The 18,890-nt window shown below is 42.3% G+C and overlaps 2 protein-coding genes across 2 annotated transcripts in view; both read right to left on the minus strand.

Moving 5' to 3' along the window:
- Positions 1 to 19: 19 nt before the first annotated feature.
- On the minus strand, positions 20 to 8,803 carry chpt1 (choline phosphotransferase 1). The gene is made up of 8 exons (XM_037121470.1): positions 8,348 to 8,803; positions 5,908 to 6,055; positions 5,643 to 5,784; positions 4,975 to 5,059; positions 4,407 to 4,538; positions 4,161 to 4,319; positions 3,210 to 3,335; positions 20 to 1,688 (listed from the first exon to the last, which is right to left on the minus strand). The coding sequence occupies exons 1-8, from the start codon at positions 8,585 to 8,587 to the stop codon at positions 1,572 to 1,574; spliced, it is 1,149 nt and encodes a 382-aa protein (XP_036977365.1). The 5' UTR covers positions 8,588 to 8,803; the 3' UTR covers positions 20 to 1,571.
- A 1,024-nt stretch (positions 8,804 to 9,827) lies between these two features.
- The window catches only part of mybpc1 (myosin binding protein C1), a 28,503-nt gene continuing 19,440 nt past the window's right edge, over positions 9,828 to 18,890 (minus strand). The window contains exons 16-35 of the mRNA XM_037121469.1: positions 18,811 to 18,819; positions 18,456 to 18,580; positions 18,229 to 18,334; positions 17,894 to 18,060; positions 17,614 to 17,779; positions 17,423 to 17,529; positions 17,202 to 17,338; positions 16,951 to 17,110; positions 16,757 to 16,861; positions 16,483 to 16,671; positions 15,775 to 15,909; positions 15,151 to 15,318; positions 14,876 to 14,964; positions 14,603 to 14,798; positions 14,337 to 14,476; positions 14,101 to 14,260; positions 13,576 to 13,712; positions 13,208 to 13,394; positions 11,549 to 11,587; positions 9,828 to 10,696 (exon numbers count right to left, since the gene is read on the minus strand). Of these exons, the coding sequence (XP_036977364.1) occupies positions 11,568 to 11,587; positions 13,208 to 13,394; positions 13,576 to 13,712; positions 14,101 to 14,260; positions 14,337 to 14,476; positions 14,603 to 14,798; positions 14,876 to 14,964; positions 15,151 to 15,318; positions 15,775 to 15,909; positions 16,483 to 16,671; positions 16,757 to 16,861; positions 16,951 to 17,110; positions 17,202 to 17,338; positions 17,423 to 17,529; positions 17,614 to 17,779; positions 17,894 to 18,060; positions 18,229 to 18,334; positions 18,456 to 18,580; positions 18,811 to 18,819 (2,503 nt within the window). The 3' untranslated portion in view covers positions 9,828 to 10,696; positions 11,549 to 11,567. The remainder of the gene's footprint in view (positions 10,697 to 11,548; positions 11,588 to 13,207; positions 13,395 to 13,575; positions 13,713 to 14,100; positions 14,261 to 14,336; positions 14,477 to 14,602; positions 14,799 to 14,875; positions 14,965 to 15,150; positions 15,319 to 15,774; positions 15,910 to 16,482; positions 16,672 to 16,756; positions 16,862 to 16,950; positions 17,111 to 17,201; positions 17,339 to 17,422; positions 17,530 to 17,613; positions 17,780 to 17,893; positions 18,061 to 18,228; positions 18,335 to 18,455; positions 18,581 to 18,810; positions 18,820 to 18,890) is intronic.

The following is an 18,890-nucleotide window of genomic DNA, read 5'->3' on the forward strand; positions in this document are numbered from 1 at the left end:
ACCATGATGACAAATCGCATGAAAAATATTTTCTTTATTACAATCTTTTCCACTCATATCTGTTAGTACAAAGGTGTTTTACTGTATTGTTATTGAACAGTGCAACATGGTGTTGAAATCAAAGTTGTACATTTCAATGCATAGTTCCAAAGTCCATCATACATAATGCTAAGACCATATTTGTAGGACATGCCCCTCTATGATGTCCATGATCCTGCAGAAGCAGAATCTGAGAGGAAGATCAGTTTATTTCTCCAAACTTAATTCAAGAATACAACATTTTTTCTTTTTACCATTAATTTTCCCTTTTGATCCCAATGAACCTGAATAATGATTCGGTAATAATCAATAATTACAAAATTACTGACAACCCAACAAATCTTCCAGAACCAAATCAATCAGTCACCTATACATAATATACATTTGTATATGTGATAGAACTTCATGAGTGAACAATTTAAAAAAACAAAACAAAAACACCTTCCAGTAGCATCATATTATCACTATTGCTGCATCTGGTTTGATATTTCAGTGGAAAAAAGAGAACGTACAAAGCTGTTTTAAATATTCACAAGTTAAACAGTAATTACAACACAAATATTTAAGGCGTCTTCAGTTGAATTCTGTACAATCACAAAATAATTAGCCCTTCAGGGAGAAGAACAGAGAAAGCAGAACGAGTCGTGTGTTAATGCTTCATCAGTCGATGGCGATCTAAAAAAAGGCCAAACGTGAGGTGGTTTTTATTTCAGCTTCCAGGTTTGTAAGGATGAGATGAGTAACAGGCAATACAAATATTAAGAGAGGTGTTTGTAAGAGAAGCCTTGAAGAAAACCACTGTCGTCGTTTTTCAGCACTAACACAGACTGTCAACCCTTCCACGGAGCCATACCTGCCAGCCCACATTGCAAACTTCATTGGAAATTATGAGGTTTTAAAGGTCATTTAAAAAGTTTTTAAATCTGTATTTTCAAGCCCCTGATTCATGTCGGATTCAGTCACATTCATTTTATAAATAAAAGACAATGATTAAGGAAGCTTTCAACAGGTAATCCATTTAGTTTGAGCATATATCGAAGTTAGCAGTTATGTTTTTTTCCCCGTGTATTTAAGCGTCTCAAATATACCACAGTCCCGCTCAACGGACACAGGTCTGTGAAGCTTATCAGACTAAAATGTTCTGATATCTGCCCAAACTACAGAATACCTGCTAAAGAAATTATTTTGGTGTTTGAGTAAAGAATGCACTGCTGATGTAAAAATCTAAATTTTATTCACATGCATGTAATGTTCAAATTAAAAATGGCTGTTTCAGCCAATGAGGAATTCCAAGGGAATTTTCCTTTAAATAGATCCATGCTTTATCTTTTCTTTTCTTATTTTTTTTTTGGTTTGTACTGTTGAAGTTGGTTTTAATTTTTTTTTTCCATCTGATGTGAGAGGCAGTTTTAATCAGAAGTGGTCACTTTGTCCAGGCTGCTGTGGGTCGAGGTCGTCTCCTCGTGGTCGTCTGCTTTCAGGAGCGGGGAGAGATCCGCGTCTCCCCCCGCCTCCTCCCGCCGGGCAAGCCGTCAGTCGCGGTGTGCGTCCCACGGCGCCGTGATGCTGAAGACTCGGATGCGCAGGTGGGAGGCGATCTGGAGGCACACGCCCGTACAGTAGCGCGCCAGATCCAGAAAAGAGAAGACCTGAAGACAGATGCAGTGGATGGGGAAAAGATTTACTCTACTACAACGGCATTAATGAAGAATGAAGAATCAGGAGCAGCAGTAAAGAACAAGATGAGGGAAAGTGAAATTAATAAATCAATAACACTTGAGGTGCTTAGGGCTTTTATAAAGTGCTCTGTTGTTGTCCAGCTGTGAGGCTCCCTGGCCACCTGATCCAGAACCACTTCCTGTTGAGCAACCATCAATCCACTAAACTTTAATTGCGCACCTTCCTACACAGGGAAGTAGCAAAAGCATCAACCGTAGCAGTAATTTTATCTTTAATATATAACTCTTTTTATCCTATTTAATGATTTTATTTCATTCTCTGTACTTTCATTTGCCTCAAATTTGGACTTTTATTTTGAAATATTTACTAAAACGTTCCAAACCATTAACTAGACATTTACTTTGATCCACCACCTTCCTGCTTATGCAATGTCAAGTTCACCAAGTCGCAATTTCTACCTGAGGGAGGTGTTTCCATTTGGAAACTCATTCTTCCGACACCACATGAATGCACCATAAACTCCACACGTTATTCGGTCGAGCATTAGCTGCTCCTCCTGACCCTCTTGGTATAACTTTCCCATACTCACTCAGTAAACAAAACATTATTATGACTAATTACACCTTAATTTTGGTCAGAAGAAAATACCTGGGTGCTCCAAACCCAACAGCTAACATAAAAGCAGACAGGTGCATTTGTTTTTAAGGTAAAGTCACATTTCCTATGTTTTACTCTATTTTGTCATCTTATGAGAAGTTAATACATGTGTGATCAGCAGAGTGGAATTAATTGTTGGAATGGCTTCAATAGGCTTGTAAAGCCAGTTTTTATTTCTTCATTGCAGCAGCGCCCATGTTCATCCTTTCATATCAAAGCTGATCACCCACATTAGAAGCAAGATAACACAGGTCATAAATGTGAAAGGACAGGTTTACTTCAAGTCAGTTCATGGTTCTAAAACAAACTGTGACCTGAACCTTGATCTACGGCTGTAATTACTCCCTGAAAACCAGCACAGCTCAGAGTCCCTCGAACAGGACAGAAAACAACTGTGCTTACGTGTACACTGACTCAATTACGTTTATCCAGCCCGCCTCACCTGTCCTACAAGTTTTTAACTGCACGCCTCCACGCCTGGTTCAATTACGCTGTCGTGAAAATGTAATGAAACAAAAGTGCATAGAAAAGAAGGGATTAAATACGGTTAGTGGTTTGTTGGATGGGTCACAGTGCAGCCTCACGACGGAACGACGTACAGTTTCTATGACTCTACAGTATCCAAACAGCCACAGTGGAGATTAAAATATGTATTTAGATGTGACTGATTATATACCACCAAGCACCATGACATAAGGGTTAAACAGTAGTAGCTCATTTAGTTCATGTTGAGGTGTGATTAGTATTTAAGGGTGTGAGATCCAAGTATTCGATCCTTGGAGCACCCCTGTAGAAAGAAGCAACTGTTGCTACCGTTATAAATGAAATCTTACCATGGCTATCCAGAGAACTATATGCTCATCAATGAAGCTGTTGAAGTACTGGTTGAGGAAGAGGAGGCCGGGGCCGATGAAGGCCGTGTCCGGGAGGTGCAGCTCACTCTTGGTCATGTGTGCGATCTACAGAGACACACAGAGGTCAACATGAGAGGAAGAAAACACTGAGTAAATACATTCTGAACTGAATCAAACCAAAATACAAAAACAGAGGAAACGAGAGACGTAGCAAGCCTGAAATGAGTTCACACTGATGCAACAACAGGAGCATGGTGTAATGAACATAAAGTTAAATATAAAACAGCGTTGTGATCGTTTAGTTAAAATGATTAAAGTTTAAATATTTAAAATGTTTTCCTGAAATCGAACCTAGTTTTCGATCAGATTTGGGGTCAGAATGTATCTGTATGTATGTTAAATGTATTTACAGTCTGAAAACTCTGTATGTATCACTGCTGCTTTAAATTAAAAGGGACAGTTCTCCCCAAAATCAAAAATACATATTTTGAGTTTTGAACATATCAGCCAATGAGGCATCTGCCTTCTCCAGAGTAAAAATAGAAAAAATATGGGACTCAGCTTGTGATGCTCAAAGTGCCGGAAATCTTTTTGAAAGGCGTAAACACCACCAACCACATCACAGGAGGGAAGCATGCATCTACTACTGGACAAGAGGATAGCCAAATACACTAGCTAGCATTACAGTTCAGCCATTAGGTTTACATCATTTGCTGTCACGTCTCTTGTTCATGAGCAGATGCACCTTTCATTCTCCGGGTGTAGTTCGGTAAAAGTAAAAAATAGTTCCTACAGGAAAAATCTCAAAACAAAGTCTGTGGATTATCTGTACATACATACAAACAGCTGCTCATCCTACTGTATAATAACCACACTTGCTGTAACCACAGCGTCAACCAGGACTGAAACCACAAGAGAAGATGAACGTACCACCAGCTTGTTGGAGATCTTTGAGATGACCATGCCGAAGGCGAGCAGGTAAAGACAGGGGTGGTGCTGAAACAGGTGGTTGGATGACTTCTTGAAAATGATGAAGGCGAGGGTGAGGATGAGGCCGATGTGCAAACCGGGAGTCAGCACACTGGTGTCCTACACAGACAGCGTCATCACAATCTGTTAGCAGCTGTGGAATATTGGGAAACTTTGTGTCGAGTGTGAAAGCGTGTGTTGACTTACAGCCACAGTGGAGCCGTTTTTGCCAACACCTCCGTTCAAAATGACATGGAAGTAGTTGTAGCAGGAGTAGAGGGCCCCTCCAATGATGCCGAGGATGGGGAAGACGTACAGCTGCAGTCCAAGGACGGGCAGCTACGGAAACACATGATGGTCAAAATCAACGTGAAGGCCTGAAGCATTCTCCTCATAGTAAGAAGAACATGGTGCTAACATGAAAGCTGCAGGCATGCCGAGCGTGATGGAGGGCAAAGCGAACAACAATGCGGGTGACATCATCAGCTTTTTGAGCCAGATCATGTCGTATAGATGACCTGTTGCCATGGCGTTAGCTACCCATATTTACCTTCTCACTTCCCTCATGTGATGTTAAGTGAAGCCTCCAAAGGCAGCACAGAGTAAAAGTAAAAACACAAATTCTATTTAAAGACTAGAAAAATCACTAAAATCTAGGAACTAATGCGTTTGGTGTGAAAACTAGTGGAATACACACTCAAGGTGAAATGAAAGTGTCCCTGTGGGTTTCTCTATCTGTACATGTGACTGTGCAAAACATCACGTTCTCACTTACCGTGGTTTGCCAAAGGGCCACGCCTCCGAAAGCCGACATCAAATACATGATGATGATGGCGATCTGAACCTCGGTCACGTCAATCCTGTGAAGAAATGAACAAGGAAGAGTGAGAACATCCTTCACTGGGATCCTGGGCACAGACGGCACACCAAGACTGAAATAGACACTAACTCTTTGTAGTCATTTCGTCCCCCTTTGTGTTTGTTTTGTGTGTCTTTTATGATTATATTACGCCAATTTGTAGTCACGTATTGTCGCTTTGTATTTGTTTCATGTCTGCGATTGTTCTGTGTCCTTTTGTAGTTGATTTGTGTCTCTTTGTGTCTTCTTATGTTAGTTTTGTGTCTCTTTGTAGTCACAGTCACTTCAAATAGACCAGGAGTGCACAATCTTTTTTTTTTTCTTAAACATTTTTAGCTAACTTTTTAAAATTTATTTGCTAGAAACATCTGAGGAGCAAACCCTACCTACTGTGAGCCAACTTTGGTCTGCAGGCTGCCCTGAAATAGACACTCTGGCCTAGGAACCCCCTGACACCTTATACCTCTGGACCTTTGCCCAGTAGGTCCGTTCAGCATTCCATTCATGGTTGACAGTTATATAGGAGCAGAACAGCATCTGCATTATTATTAGAAAAAGCCGACACTACCGTACGTGCGACTTACAGGCCGAAGCGGAGGGTCCCGGACACGTAGGTCTGCCAGTGGGCGCAGAAGAACATGAACATCCCGATGAAACCACAGAAGAACATCCAGTTATCGTATCTTCCTATTCCACATGAAATACATGTTCCCACAGCAACAAAGACTGAATGAAGAAAGAAATACAGAACAGATGGACAACATGAAATAAAGCACTTTCCCTGATCCATTAGTGCCAAAAACAGAGAATAACAGTGTGGGTTCAGTTGTACAGTGAACAGTGACGCACCTGTGGAGACGGCATCACAGCCGTGGTCGAAAAGCTCCCCCAGAGGTGAGCTGCTGTTCGTCCTCCTGGCCTGTTTTCCATCAATGGCGTCCAGAGACTGGTAGATGAACAGGCCCAGGGCACTCATGATGAAAGCCCATGACGGAGCCTAGAGGTGGAAAAAATATTTTTATTTAAAGGATCCCTGCTCACAGCAAGGACCACAGCCTTGTACTTTGTTGGACAAATCACACAAAAGAAAAAAAAAAAAAAGTAGAGCTGAAACAATCGGTCGAAATGTCAATTGTTAAATTGAAAGAACGGTAATCAGTGACTTCCTTCATGACATTCAAAGAAGTCACCTGTGACTCTGGGAAACTATGATGGACTTTTTCCACCAATTTCTAACATGTTACAGCCAAAACAATGAATTGAGACAGATATCGGCAGATTGGTTGATAATGAAAACAGTCCTTAGTTGCAGCACTAAAGGAAGGGACGGCTCGCTAACTGCGACCGTGTTTATATTTTGATCTGTTATCTAAGATCACAATATGACATCTTAGGCAAGAAAATTAAGAGGTAATGCAGTAAATCTTAAAAAAGAGCTGATGAAGTCTCATTTTACATTAGATGTGGTCTAAAAAAAGGTATGCATTTATGAAACAAAACATTTTACTTTCTTTCACTGAGACTCTGCAGAAGTGGAGCTACAGGACAGAGTACATTTAACCCTTTTTGCTAATTAACTTATTTATACATATATTTTTTCACTCTTAATATTCTTTTCATTATTTATATGGAGATATAGAGGTTAGTGGTGCTGGCTGAGAGGATATTGTTTGTTCAGAAGTTAAAATGTTTGTATTTCTGTTGTGATTTGAAACCAGACTTCTGTGTGTCTCACGGTCCAAACACACCATATGCATCTTTTTGCACTTAAAGCATGAAGAAGGAAAGAGAATCCAGCTGACTGGTGCAGCTCAGTTCCTCTTACTAGGTTGGAGGTTGTAGACCATCTGGACTCTAGAGCCAGCCAACTGTGTGTTTACCACTACAGTGTGTGTATGTGTGTGTGTGTGTGTGTGTGTGTGTGTGTGTGTCATTGTGTGTTTGTGTGAGTGTGTGAGGGAGGGAGACAAAGATAGTCTTGTGTTTTCAGAGAGATCAAGAATCCCATGCTGTCCTAAATATTCAGAGACCCTGCTGTTTTCCTCAGTCCATCTCCTAAATGCCTCGTGGACTGGTGGAGACAGGGGCTGCTTGTTTAGGGTTATCACAAAGGTCACCAGGGGGGACGGGGGGGGAAACTCTGCACCGTGTCCACTGGTTCAAATGAATCGCCTTCAATATGTGCTTGTTTGCACAGGGAGGGAACTTCACAGTCCACGTAGAGGAGGGCACAAAGGCCAGGTTTGCTTCAATTCTGAATAATGAAAAGGGGCAAGTGACATGCCTTTGCACTCGTGGAATTTGACAGTGTCGGCAGGGTGCATGGACTCTGGACTTTGATGCAAGGTTTTCGTAGCTGGACTGGACAGATTCTGATAACCACTCACACACCTATGCATTTCCTGCTCGAGCCAATGCACCACAGCGAACCAGGTGACAGATAGCAAAGTGGATCATAGGTCAACTGTGGTGCAAGGCCTATCATTGTAGTAGCAGAGGTCTTTGGCATGTGTGTGACAGAGCTGGATCTGGAGCCTTTTCACAGAAACTGAGTCATCCAAACAGTTCATGTTTATTGCTGCTGTGTAAGCATTAATGGTAACCCATGCTGTTTCTAATGGTTCAACAGTGTTAGCCTCCTCTATTGTTGCAAACTGAACAAGAGGAACATTTTCCTTCAAATTGCTGTGTTTTGCCAGCAACAACACATTACGTGAGCCTGGCCAGACAACAACACGTAAAAAGCTGTAAACTTTCCAAGAGCGTGGCGATGTCACGACTCTTCTGCTGAAAAGCTGACAATTTAACACGTCCTTGCTTGTACGGGGTGATTCAAAATGTAACTCCTTGTGATTTATGATCTTTCAATAATCACCTGAAGGCAGTCTTAAATTCGGCGTACACTGCCATACATAAATCAGCGCATACTTCCCTAAAACGTCAAGTTTCCGATGTGATTTTGTTTAATTTAGCCCGAATCTTCTGTTACAGCACACTGTAACGGTCGGCGCTAGCAAACAGCGCGACCATATTAAAGAAATGGACATGTTATTAAAGTATTAGCAGCTGTGATGCTCATATGTATGCCGAATTAATGAGTAGAAACTCCCCGTTCGGGAAATACCTTTAACTATGGCTATGTGGCTGGACAAGTTGGTCCAAGTGGCCACGCAACTTTAACTTACGCAATTTCTGAATGCAGGACTCACGTTCCTTCCATACCAGGGAAGGGCACGTAATTGGGGATAGTCTCCGTGTAGAAACTTTAGCCAAGGTCGCTGTTACTCACCTCCTCTGTTGCCGTGGGACAATAATACACAAGCACCACCGTGGAGAGGATATTGACCAGCAGTCCAACTATAGTCAGAGTGTTTGGTGCGATCCATGTCGGAATTTGCTGGACGAGCCAGTTCCAGTAGATTTGACACGGTGGCTCAAACAGGGACCGACCAGAGGCGCTGTATTTATGCTCCTCCAACCGCTTGAGTTGAGCGGGTGACAGCGGCTCCGGCCACAGGAAATGTGGCATTGTTTTTTTCTGCCTAGTCACTCCTCAAATTACGGTAACAAAACTTCCCAGTAATCCCAGGTGGTGGCTGTAGCGGGGCTATCTTCTCTCGGCCGCCTCCAAAACACAGCAGCTCATTTGGCATTTATAGCTAGGTGACTAGACGAGGCCATTTCCACAGCGGAACCATGAGATGTCGATAGCCTGTACGTTTCTGATCGACTTGCGTCTCGGCAGGAAGCGACGGACCGGAAGGGAATGATATGGCGGCGTACCGGGAAGTTTAAATCAAAAGAAGGTACTTTTATGATGTTGTTTAATCCTCAAATCTGCGTTATTAAGGCAGATAAACTACGGTGTTGCCGATATGGAGCCAGGTACAGCAATAATAGGACAGTAATAATTTAAAATAAATACTGACATAAAGCTACGAATAAGCAAAACATGTTTGAGAAGCTTATTTTTCCACAAAAGGGAATTCTAAAATTTTTGAATAACATTTTTGTTTTAAATTAATGTAACTTTTCTGCTGTAGTGGTATATTTAGGTCAAAGGTGTGGTCAAGGCCATAGCAAGAAATACCAAGGTCATAGGTGCCCCCAGCAAGCCCTCCCCCCACCCCTCTGCAGATTTTAACCCAAAACCAGGTCTATAATTTGGGATATGTCCTTTTAAATTTGTCATAGTATTTCCCTGTCCATTTCTCAGTTGGTTTGTCAGCAAAAAGTGCTGAAAAAAGTGGTTGTTACGAAACTTGGACAGCGGATGGGTCCTGGCCAAAATCAGGAGTTGTTTCTTACCATCTTTAAAATTTCTAAATTGAAGCTTAATTAATTAAGCTTAATTATATATGAACTCCCCCCAAGTTCCCAAAAGAAATACCAACAATCTGATGACAACGTCAACAGTCACTGCTGCTGCTTGTGTTTGAATTAATTTAGGCTATCAAGAATTAATTGTTATGGAGATATTGATTTATGTATTGCTTTCAATGTTCAATCCTTGTTTACATTTTAAGGCTGATAGAGTTTAATGTTCTTGCAATTGTCCAATCCCATCATCAATACAAAGGCCAATTAGTGCCCAAGCATCAACTGACCAGTGGGTTTGTGCATGACAGCAACATTTTTGGTCCACCTTGTGCACCATAATCAATCTGATGGGTTATTTTCCACAGGGACGAATCTCTTTATACAAACTTTAATTGTTCATTTAAACATTCATAAGTGATACAAACAAAATTAGCTCTAAAAACACTACAGTTTTTTCCACATTACTTTTTTTATTGTAATGCATGAGACATAATTACAAAGACAAATGCATGCACACATGACCGAGCATCAAGCCTCCAGCCCAATATGAATCCAAAAAGCATAATGTGTCATGCAGATTATGGACTCTGTGTAAACCTCTACATTTTGCCACTTATTACACATAAATAATCAACACAAAATGAGTGAAATGTGAATATTAACTTGAAAGGGTCTACACATTCATTTATCCAACATTACTCTGATCTATTTATATTTTTCTTTCCATATAGAAGTTCTGACACACCATACAAACACCAAATCTTTGTTTATACATTCCCTTTTCTCTTCTTACAGCTCCCAGAAATAAATTGCCATCTTCAGCAGACGCTCCCAACAAAAATCAACATGTAAATATTGTGATACTGTGATTTATTTGTGCTTTGTTACCCCCCACCCCCACCCCCCCCTTTTTTTTACACACTGAACCAAAACACTGCTGACATGCATCTGAGCTGACACAGTCTTTCAAACACAAGAGGGTGGCAAAGATGCGAACTGGCTTTTATTTCCTATGGTAACTAGCTTCAAAACCTGCACACAGCATGCCACACCACAGACCAGTACACCCTCCCCTTCATTCCCTCAAACAGTCCCGCGTTCCCTCCATCATCCATCCCTCCACGTTCAGGCCGCTGACCTCAGCAGGTGGGAGAAGAGAGGATCACTGGTGGCGGCAAATGTCTGCAAAGCTAAAGTCTCTCATTGCGCTCTGACCGATTTTACTTCTCCTGCTCGACAATCTTGGACTCGTTCATATATTTGTCAATCAGGTGTAGGGGCACTCCGCGTTGCATGAGTTCGTAAAAGGTGAAGCCTCCTGAGGGACAAGAGGAGAAACTCTTATAATATTGTTGTGAGGGGCAGAGGCAGATGTTGGGGGGGTGAAAGACAGAGAGAGAAAGACAAAGGAGAAGAGGAGAAAAGCTGAAGAGCAAGAGGCTGATCACACAATGCAAAGAGGAGAGGCCAGGAGTTTACAACTCTGGATAAAAGGAGTGAGAGGAGAGAAGAAATGTGGTCAGAGTAGCTCATGGGCGCAAACCACACTCAGTGTGTAAATCTACATCTGCTCAAGCTTGCAGAACTAGAAGCAATGTATTCCACTGAAATACAATGCAGATTCAGCATCTGAAATACTCCAAATTAATTCCATATTTATTATTACTCAGTTTAAAATAGAACAAGGGAAATACCCAGTGTTAGTATGGATTGTTCTGTACGATTTGATTTAACAGCAGAAAGAGGCTTTGTCATTCCAACATAGCATAAAACTCAGTCCAGGCCTCTTCAGATGATGCTTTGTTTTTGGGGTTTTTTCCCGGCACAGGTTAGAAAGTTTGCAAACATTTTACTCACCTTGTCTGTGGCACAAAATACATGAGAGGTAGTCTTTGAATTCACACAATTTCATGTCAATCAATTAAAAAAAATATTTAAGACAGGGTTGTTAGATTCAGCCAGCTGCAGAACTGTGGAGTAAATTTGGCAAACGCAGTCATGCAAGACTTTGTTTCTTAAAGCCTGATTTCACAATTATTTTTCTGTATACTGCCTTCAAAAGGAAGAACAGCTGCAACAGTCCCACCGACTGAGAAAAGGTTACAAGCCGGCTGAAAGATGCATAATGAATGACATAAGCTTCATATGCCAAAACCATATGAAAGCTTACCTTATATGAGAACATACATTCACAATTCTTGAGTTTGGACTGGGGGAGAGAGAAGAGAAGAGGGGTTAACAAAATGTTTACATGGAGTTATATGTGTGCACCAGGGAATACAGCTGAGTGATTACTGAACTCTTTTATATGAGGAGTTAACTGTGTGGCACCAAGAAGACGCCGGAATCTGTGGAGAATAGTTTAGGACGACATGAGAACACCAAAGCGCTATAAGTTATGCCTACTGAGGTGTGACTGTGTGTCGCCGTGGTGTGTTGTGATGATGAACAAGATGACTGAATGGACTGGATAGAGAACACAGGGGGATAAACCTCCACATGTGGTGGTGATGGGAAAGTGTCATCAGGTATTATGTGCACCGCACACAATGATATGAAACAGATTATTATTTTAAAAATGGTGTCCAGGAGCCAGTTGCACCAGCTAGTCATAAGCTCAAACTTTGCTAAGTTTTAACTTGTTGAGTTAAAGTTAAACTTGAATGCGCCACTCAAACCAATTCTTATGGAGAGATTGGTTAACCGTTAATTAGCTAGCCAATTGAGCTAACTGCCAAAGTAAACGTTAGCTTGCTATTATATTAGTCTACAGTAAAACAGGTAATGAGGTGGAACACATCGGGCGTACCGCTCAATTTTACATGTTTAATTAAAACGTAAAATGGAGGGATCTCAAATTACTTAGCAAAAATATGCAAATAACAAAACGTCATGCTAATGTTAAGCTAAATGGCCAAGTAACGTTAGCTTACGTCAGAGCACCACACTCTTTGAGCTCAGTGTTGCATGGTAATGTTAGCTAACTGTTAGCTTGTAGCCGGCGTTTCTAAAACATATTTTTATGGACATGTTGTTACATCAGTGTCTCTTACATATTCGTCCTCTTCACTATAGATGGTCTCTTGCACAAGAGATGCTACATTATGCATTATCTCAATAGGAAAGTTAATCTTTCACAAATTTTCTGACAGTTTACCTGTTCATTAATACGTACAGAAAGCACGCACTCTACCACTTTTGAACAGCCAATGCTCTCATTTTAGTGTAGAGCACCATGTTATGCAAACTATCCCTACGTTAGCGTAACCAGAAAAGAAAGCTACTAAATCTGATGTATCAGGTTAATACATCATTTCTGCAACTAAAGCTGCTTTTGTTCCAGTTTGCATAGCGTTATGCACTCAGCAGTGCAAGAAAATGTTTTGGGCAACGCGTTACTAATGTCTCTACTAGCTAAGGAAGTCCTTAAGTTTCAATGGTGCAACCAGATCTACTTATTAAAAAGAAACAAACTAAAAGCTGCTAGGAACGTCACATTAATTTTGGAATAGCTGGTGCAACTCAATCGGATACTTACATGTCCGCCTGCGGTCAGCCCTTTGGTAGACTGCAGCACACAGTTCAAACACTACAGTACTCCTGTAGAGTTAGTTTCCCAAAGCCATTTATTTAAAACTTATTACTGATTCATTTTGATTTAAAATTCACTTGTTTGTCTTTTTGTAGACAAAGAAATCACCATGGATCCTGTTAAAAAAGAGCTACCCAAAGTAATTAAGAAATAAACTAAAAAGGCTTTGGGAAACCATTCAGATCCAGACAGCTTCCCAGGAAGGCACGCAGACTTCGCCTCCTGGTCCTCACTAACCTTTGACCTCCAGCTTGCAGTCCACTTGGGCCTCTCCCAGATCGTTGATGGCCTTGCAGGTGTACATACCCCCATCATAGGGGCTGGGCTTCCTGATCTCCAGGGTACATACTCCCTGGTTGCTAAACATGCGGTAGCGCGGGTCGTCGACGATGATCATCTTATTCTTCATCCAGATCACTTTGGCCTGCAGTCAGAATACAGAAACATCAGATGCATGATGATGTAAATCCAGCAGACAAATGGGTGAACCTGATAATCCCTCAGTTTTCAATTGAAAAAAAAAAATCTTGAAAATCTTTTTGCTGTTGCTATAAATCAACTAAATCTTCACAGAAGCCTCTTGTACCTGCTGTCCTACCACCTACCCTCGGGTTGGCACGGACACTACAGTTTAGCGTCGCGTTGTAGCCGGCGATGGCGAAAGTGTTGATCAGCGGCTGCGTGAACTTTGGCGCCTCTTTGAAGTCGTGGTCTTCGAAATTGTGTATTTTCAGCTGCATGCCTGTGGGGGTAAGGGTAAAGGAATGGGGTTGTGCATGATACTGGTGCTGAGCGGTATCATGTGGGGAATTCCCTGTGTGATGAGGGAAAGACAGTGTTCCGTGTTTATCATCGGCTCAGTCTACAACGACAGTGTTTAAAGGCCTGTCAGTCATAGCCCGACCCTTGTTAGATTAGACAGTGAGGCTGAATATTCAGGCTTCACTTCAGGGTGGAAAACATCACTGACAGTACCTTTCAGATAACAGCTGCGGAAGAAATAGTGAAACAACAACTTTACTGACATGTTCAACATGTGAAAACTGCGATTTGTTCCAGAGTTTTGATTTTGGAAGCACTTATTCTCATCAGAACTTATTATCTGGTACAAAGAGGACAGTAATTCTTACCTTCTTTGACGATGAGGGCACTCTTTTTGGTTTGGGTGGCAGTTTCGCTCAGGCCGCACATGTTCTCTGAAAAGATCCTGAAAAAGTACTCGTTTCCAACCACCAGCTCCGTGATGGTGATGCAGTTGCGATGGTAATGCTCAATGCACGTGTACCACTCCTATGAAGCAAATCGAATATCAAATATACACTGTCGCAGTTTCAGTTTAATATATTTTGTAAAATTGATCTCCTACCATTGTCTTCTTGTCTGCTTTTTGAATGGTGTAGCCTGTTATCGGGGCGTTGCCGTTGTCTTTTGGAGGAGTCCATACCAGAGCAACATTTCCTCCCCAAACATCTTCGATTGTAACAGCCTGAGGAGGTCCAGGGAGGTCTAACAATCACAGAAAAGATCATGATCAGACTGTTTGGTCCTATTAGTATAATCTTAAGAAGTATATGTAACAATAGTTGAAGTACATGTGTTATTTAAGGGCATTTTTGAGGTCCATTCACTCACCTACGATCTGTATGTCAATGATGGCCGTGTCCTTGTGGTTTTCAACCTGTACACTCATCTCATACTTCCCAGAGTGGCTGCGTTCGGCCTTACGTATGAAGATGATGCTGTCGCAGTCTGTGTTGCGGATGTTGACGTGTGTTGGCTCTATGGCCTGGCCGTCCTTCAGCCAGGTGACCTTCGGCCTGGGTTTGCCCTGCAGACACAGCATGGGGTTTGTTATTCTGCTCAGGGTGATGCAGTGATGAAGGATAGATTGGGACAGTGCTTTACCATAAATGGCACAACAAGGTTGACTGCTTCTCCAACCCTGCGAGTGTATGTCATCTTCAAGTGTCGGGGGACGCGGATCTTGGGAGGTTCTGAAGAGGAGATCGACCATAAGGTGCTTGATTGAGGGCTTATTCTGGGTGTCTTTGTAGTCAATATCAGTGTTTGTTACCATATTTTTATCCTAAACCTTCAACTTTGAAGTTATAGCAGAAAAGTTCAGGTTCTAATTTGTAACAGTTGGAAAAATAATCTCATAGGCAGTTTTCAGAGCTCACCGACAACCTCTTTGACCAGGATGGAGTGCTGAAGGGTGCGTGGAGCGCTGGCTCCGGCAGCGTTGAGGGCTTTGACTCGAACTAAGATTTTACACCCCGGACTCAGCCCAGTGATGGTATACTTGGTCTTCTCTGTCAGCTCCTTGTTGGATATTACCCAGTCATCAGCTGAAGGGGACAAACAGTCCAATCGAAAAGCAATTTGTTTACAGCATTCACTGAATATTCCTCTTCTGTGTTTGCGGACTATGACAAACATGTAGAAACAACTTAAGGCCCCTACATACTGAAATGGGTCTCATGAAATATTGGTCACAATACATTATTTGAAAAATGTTCCCAAGCGATAACTGGCTTGCTGGACGGTGATTAAACAGAAGCTAGTTAGAGCTAGGACCATGAAAGTTGTTGACTTATTTGTTAAAGAACCCCCATTGCCAGTTAAAATCTAAAGTTTTGTTCATTTTATGTTTAAGGTTTATCGGACTTCCGTCTTCACTCTCTGACCAGAAGTTACTGACAAGCAACCGGATGCAACCTTGAAAAAGATTGTCATCAATCATCAACTTTCGTCACAATCACACAGCCTGTAGGGGCCTTTTACAACATTTGAGGTTGTCTCACTTCCTTCTATGCAGTACTCCACCAAGTATCCGTCCAGACCGGCAGCTCCGATGGTTTCAGGAGGACGCCATTTTACAGTCACTGTGGTGTCGGTGACGTCATCCACGACCAGCATGGTGGGCTCGCTGGTCACAGCTGAGTCGAGATAAAGGTTTTAGAGATCAGAGGATCAGATCAGAACCACCTCCACCGTCCCTCCTTATGTGTTACATCAATGGGTATGAACGAGAGCGGAAAACATCCATTTTGGCAAGTGAGGAACACGTGAGCCAGGCGCCTCACTCTCTCTCCGGCTGGTATGCTATCAGTCTCCATGTCAGATCTCATTAGACCCCGCACTTGCCGTCTATTCTTGTATTCCGAATCACATTTAACTCCAATTGAACCCTCTGACAGACCTGATCTCCTAAATCTCTAATCCTCAGATGATTTGGCAGCCATTATAAAGACATATTTAATATCCTCTAAAGCTCCTGCGTGTCCAGTGGAGGTCACAGTCAGAATGCTTGGGATGGTGGGGTATCGGGAGGAACAGCTGCATCGCCGGGTTACCAAGGGCAGATCTCACATGCACTATCAGAGGCCCACTCTTTGGAATTTCCTCCACTATTATGAAACGGTTGGTAGATAAACTGAAGCTAATAGTTTCCTGGACAGATTATTGTCAGGAGCAGCTCAAAGGTCAGACTGCCTTTTCCGACTACTCACCGAGGGGGGTAAAGGCTTTCGACGGTTCACTCGGCTTGGACACACCAATGGCATTGACGGCGAAGATGCGGACCTCGTATGGTACTCCTTCAATCATCTTCTTGGGTTCGAACTGTGTTTCTTTGATCAGGTCAAAGTTCAGCCTCATCCACCTGGAGCTCTGTTTCTTCTTCCTCTCGACGAAGTAGCCTTTGGAAGACAATTGGAAATATTCTCATATAATACCAACACACACATATTTAGGCTGTGTTAATAACTAAGATGCAATGTGTACCTAATATTGGTGAACCTCCATCATATTTTGGTGGTTCCCATGTCATAGAGCACCAATCACCGCCCACTACAGGGACCAAAGGAGCCTCTGGAGCGTCAGGGATGTCTGTAGAAGAGACAATATATCCATGACAATGATTCCAAAAAAAAAAAAAAAGATTCTCAACTGTCCACAACTGTTTTGTGAGAACTTACCGACAACCTTGATCTTGACGCTGGCCGTGTCTTCGCCAGCCTCATTCTGCAGGACTATCTTGTAGTTGCCGCTGTCCTCCCGCTCTGTGACTTCAATCGTCAGGCTGGTCTGGTCGCCGTACGTTTCAGCTCGGACACGATGGCCCGACTCAAGAATCACCTGGGACAAACAAACACTTGTTTGGTCAGTGCCAGTCGTCCTGAACCCTAAGCCTTTACTGGAGGTGAAGACTAAAATGATTAGAGCTCACCCTCTCTCCCTTCATCCACACCACTCTGGGAGCTGGTTCTCCACTGATGGGGATCTCCAAGCGAAGTTTGTTTCCTGCCACAATTGTCACCGTGTTGTCGGGGAAGTTCAAGCTGTCCAAGTGCACCCTCGGTGGGTCTGCAGAAATTATATCATCAATATTATAAAGTTAAGCTGTCAGTGTGTTAAATACTTTGATCCAATGAAGCATATGTTGTGTACCAATGATGTGAATTTTGGCTGAGAGGCTCTGTGAATATCCCTCAGGTACAAAAGTGTAATCTCCTGCGTCGTGAAGGGAGCTGGTCGCAATTTCAAGACGATGGATCCTACAAAAGACAAAATGAGGTTAATAAGATTAAGTGTAAATTTGGTTTTGATTGAACAGAGTCTTTAGAACGGAGATTACATACTTATTTCTGTGAATGATGTTGAGGCGGTCACTGGGTTGGATTAGCTGTCCATTCCTGTACCAGCGACCAGGGACGTTGCCGGGGTAAATCTCACAGTGGAGTTTAATGGGTTCACCCAGCTTCACCGTCATATCCTGCAGGTCCTGGTAAATCTTCAATGGCTTCACTAATAGCAGTATTAGAAGGGTACAGAACAGAAAAGAGATAAAAATTAATATGAATCCCTTTGAAAAACATGCAAACAATCATACATTATAAAAAGGCCAGAGACGCTACATACAGTCAACCTGTACGTGAGCCTCAGATGTGCCACCAGAAGCCATGACGGAGTACGTCCCAGTGTCCTCTTTGGAGGCGTCATCAATCACCAAGAAGTGTTTAGTTCCTTCACACTTCACTCGGTATCTGGAGCGCACTCCAGTTGGAACCTCAACGCCGTTCTTCATCCTGAAGCAGCACGTAGTGTTTGAGCCAACAGTTTGCAAAAGCTTAACATTAATGTATCATTGTTACATTAACGGTGCCGGTAAGTTTATTTGGAAACTTTGTCCGGGGCTTGTAATCCCCTCATTAAGTTATCAAAATATGAATCTTTAAATGCTTCTGGAGTCTCACCATTTGACCTGAGCACCTTCCTCTGACACCTCACACTCCAGCTCAATCCTCTCATTCACTGTGGTCTTCACAGGCTCAATACCTTTAACGATCTTGATGGGCAATTCTATAAGACGAGAGAGGAAAAAGAAACTGAACAAGGGCAGACAGTGAGGCATACTAACAAATCTGCTGTATGTCTGGTCGCATACAGTGAACAAAGATGAACAGTTGAACAACTGAGGTACCTTTCACAAACAGCTCTGTGGAGCATTTCTCGTCTCCCGCAGCTACAGAATAGGCTGCGTCATCCATCATGGAGCAGTTGTTGATGACCATGATCCTTTGTGTGCCCTTATGCTCAAAGATATACCTGAACAGGAAGTCCATTAGTCAAATCACTAATAACTGTATGACAGACATACGTACAAGAATGGATAGTAAGTAAAAGAAAGACAAAGTTTGAAATCTTTAAATCAACATGTGTAGCCGTGTTGACAAGGTAAATAACTGTAACATCATTGTTACACTCAACATGCAGGCGGGATCACACCAAAACTCTGACATGTAAAAAGGAAGAATCGACTAGATGGATGGACTTACTTCCTTTGACTAAAGTGCAGCAGCGGAGCCAGAATGGAGCCCGAGCACAGGGAGTTTACAGGAAGTGATAATGGCAGACG

The sequence above is a fragment of the Acanthopagrus latus genome, chromosome 14, assembly GCF_904848185.1.
Source record: "Acanthopagrus latus isolate v.2019 chromosome 14, fAcaLat1.1, whole genome shotgun sequence".
NCBI lineage: Eukaryota > Metazoa > Chordata > Actinopteri > Spariformes > Sparidae > Acanthopagrus > Acanthopagrus latus.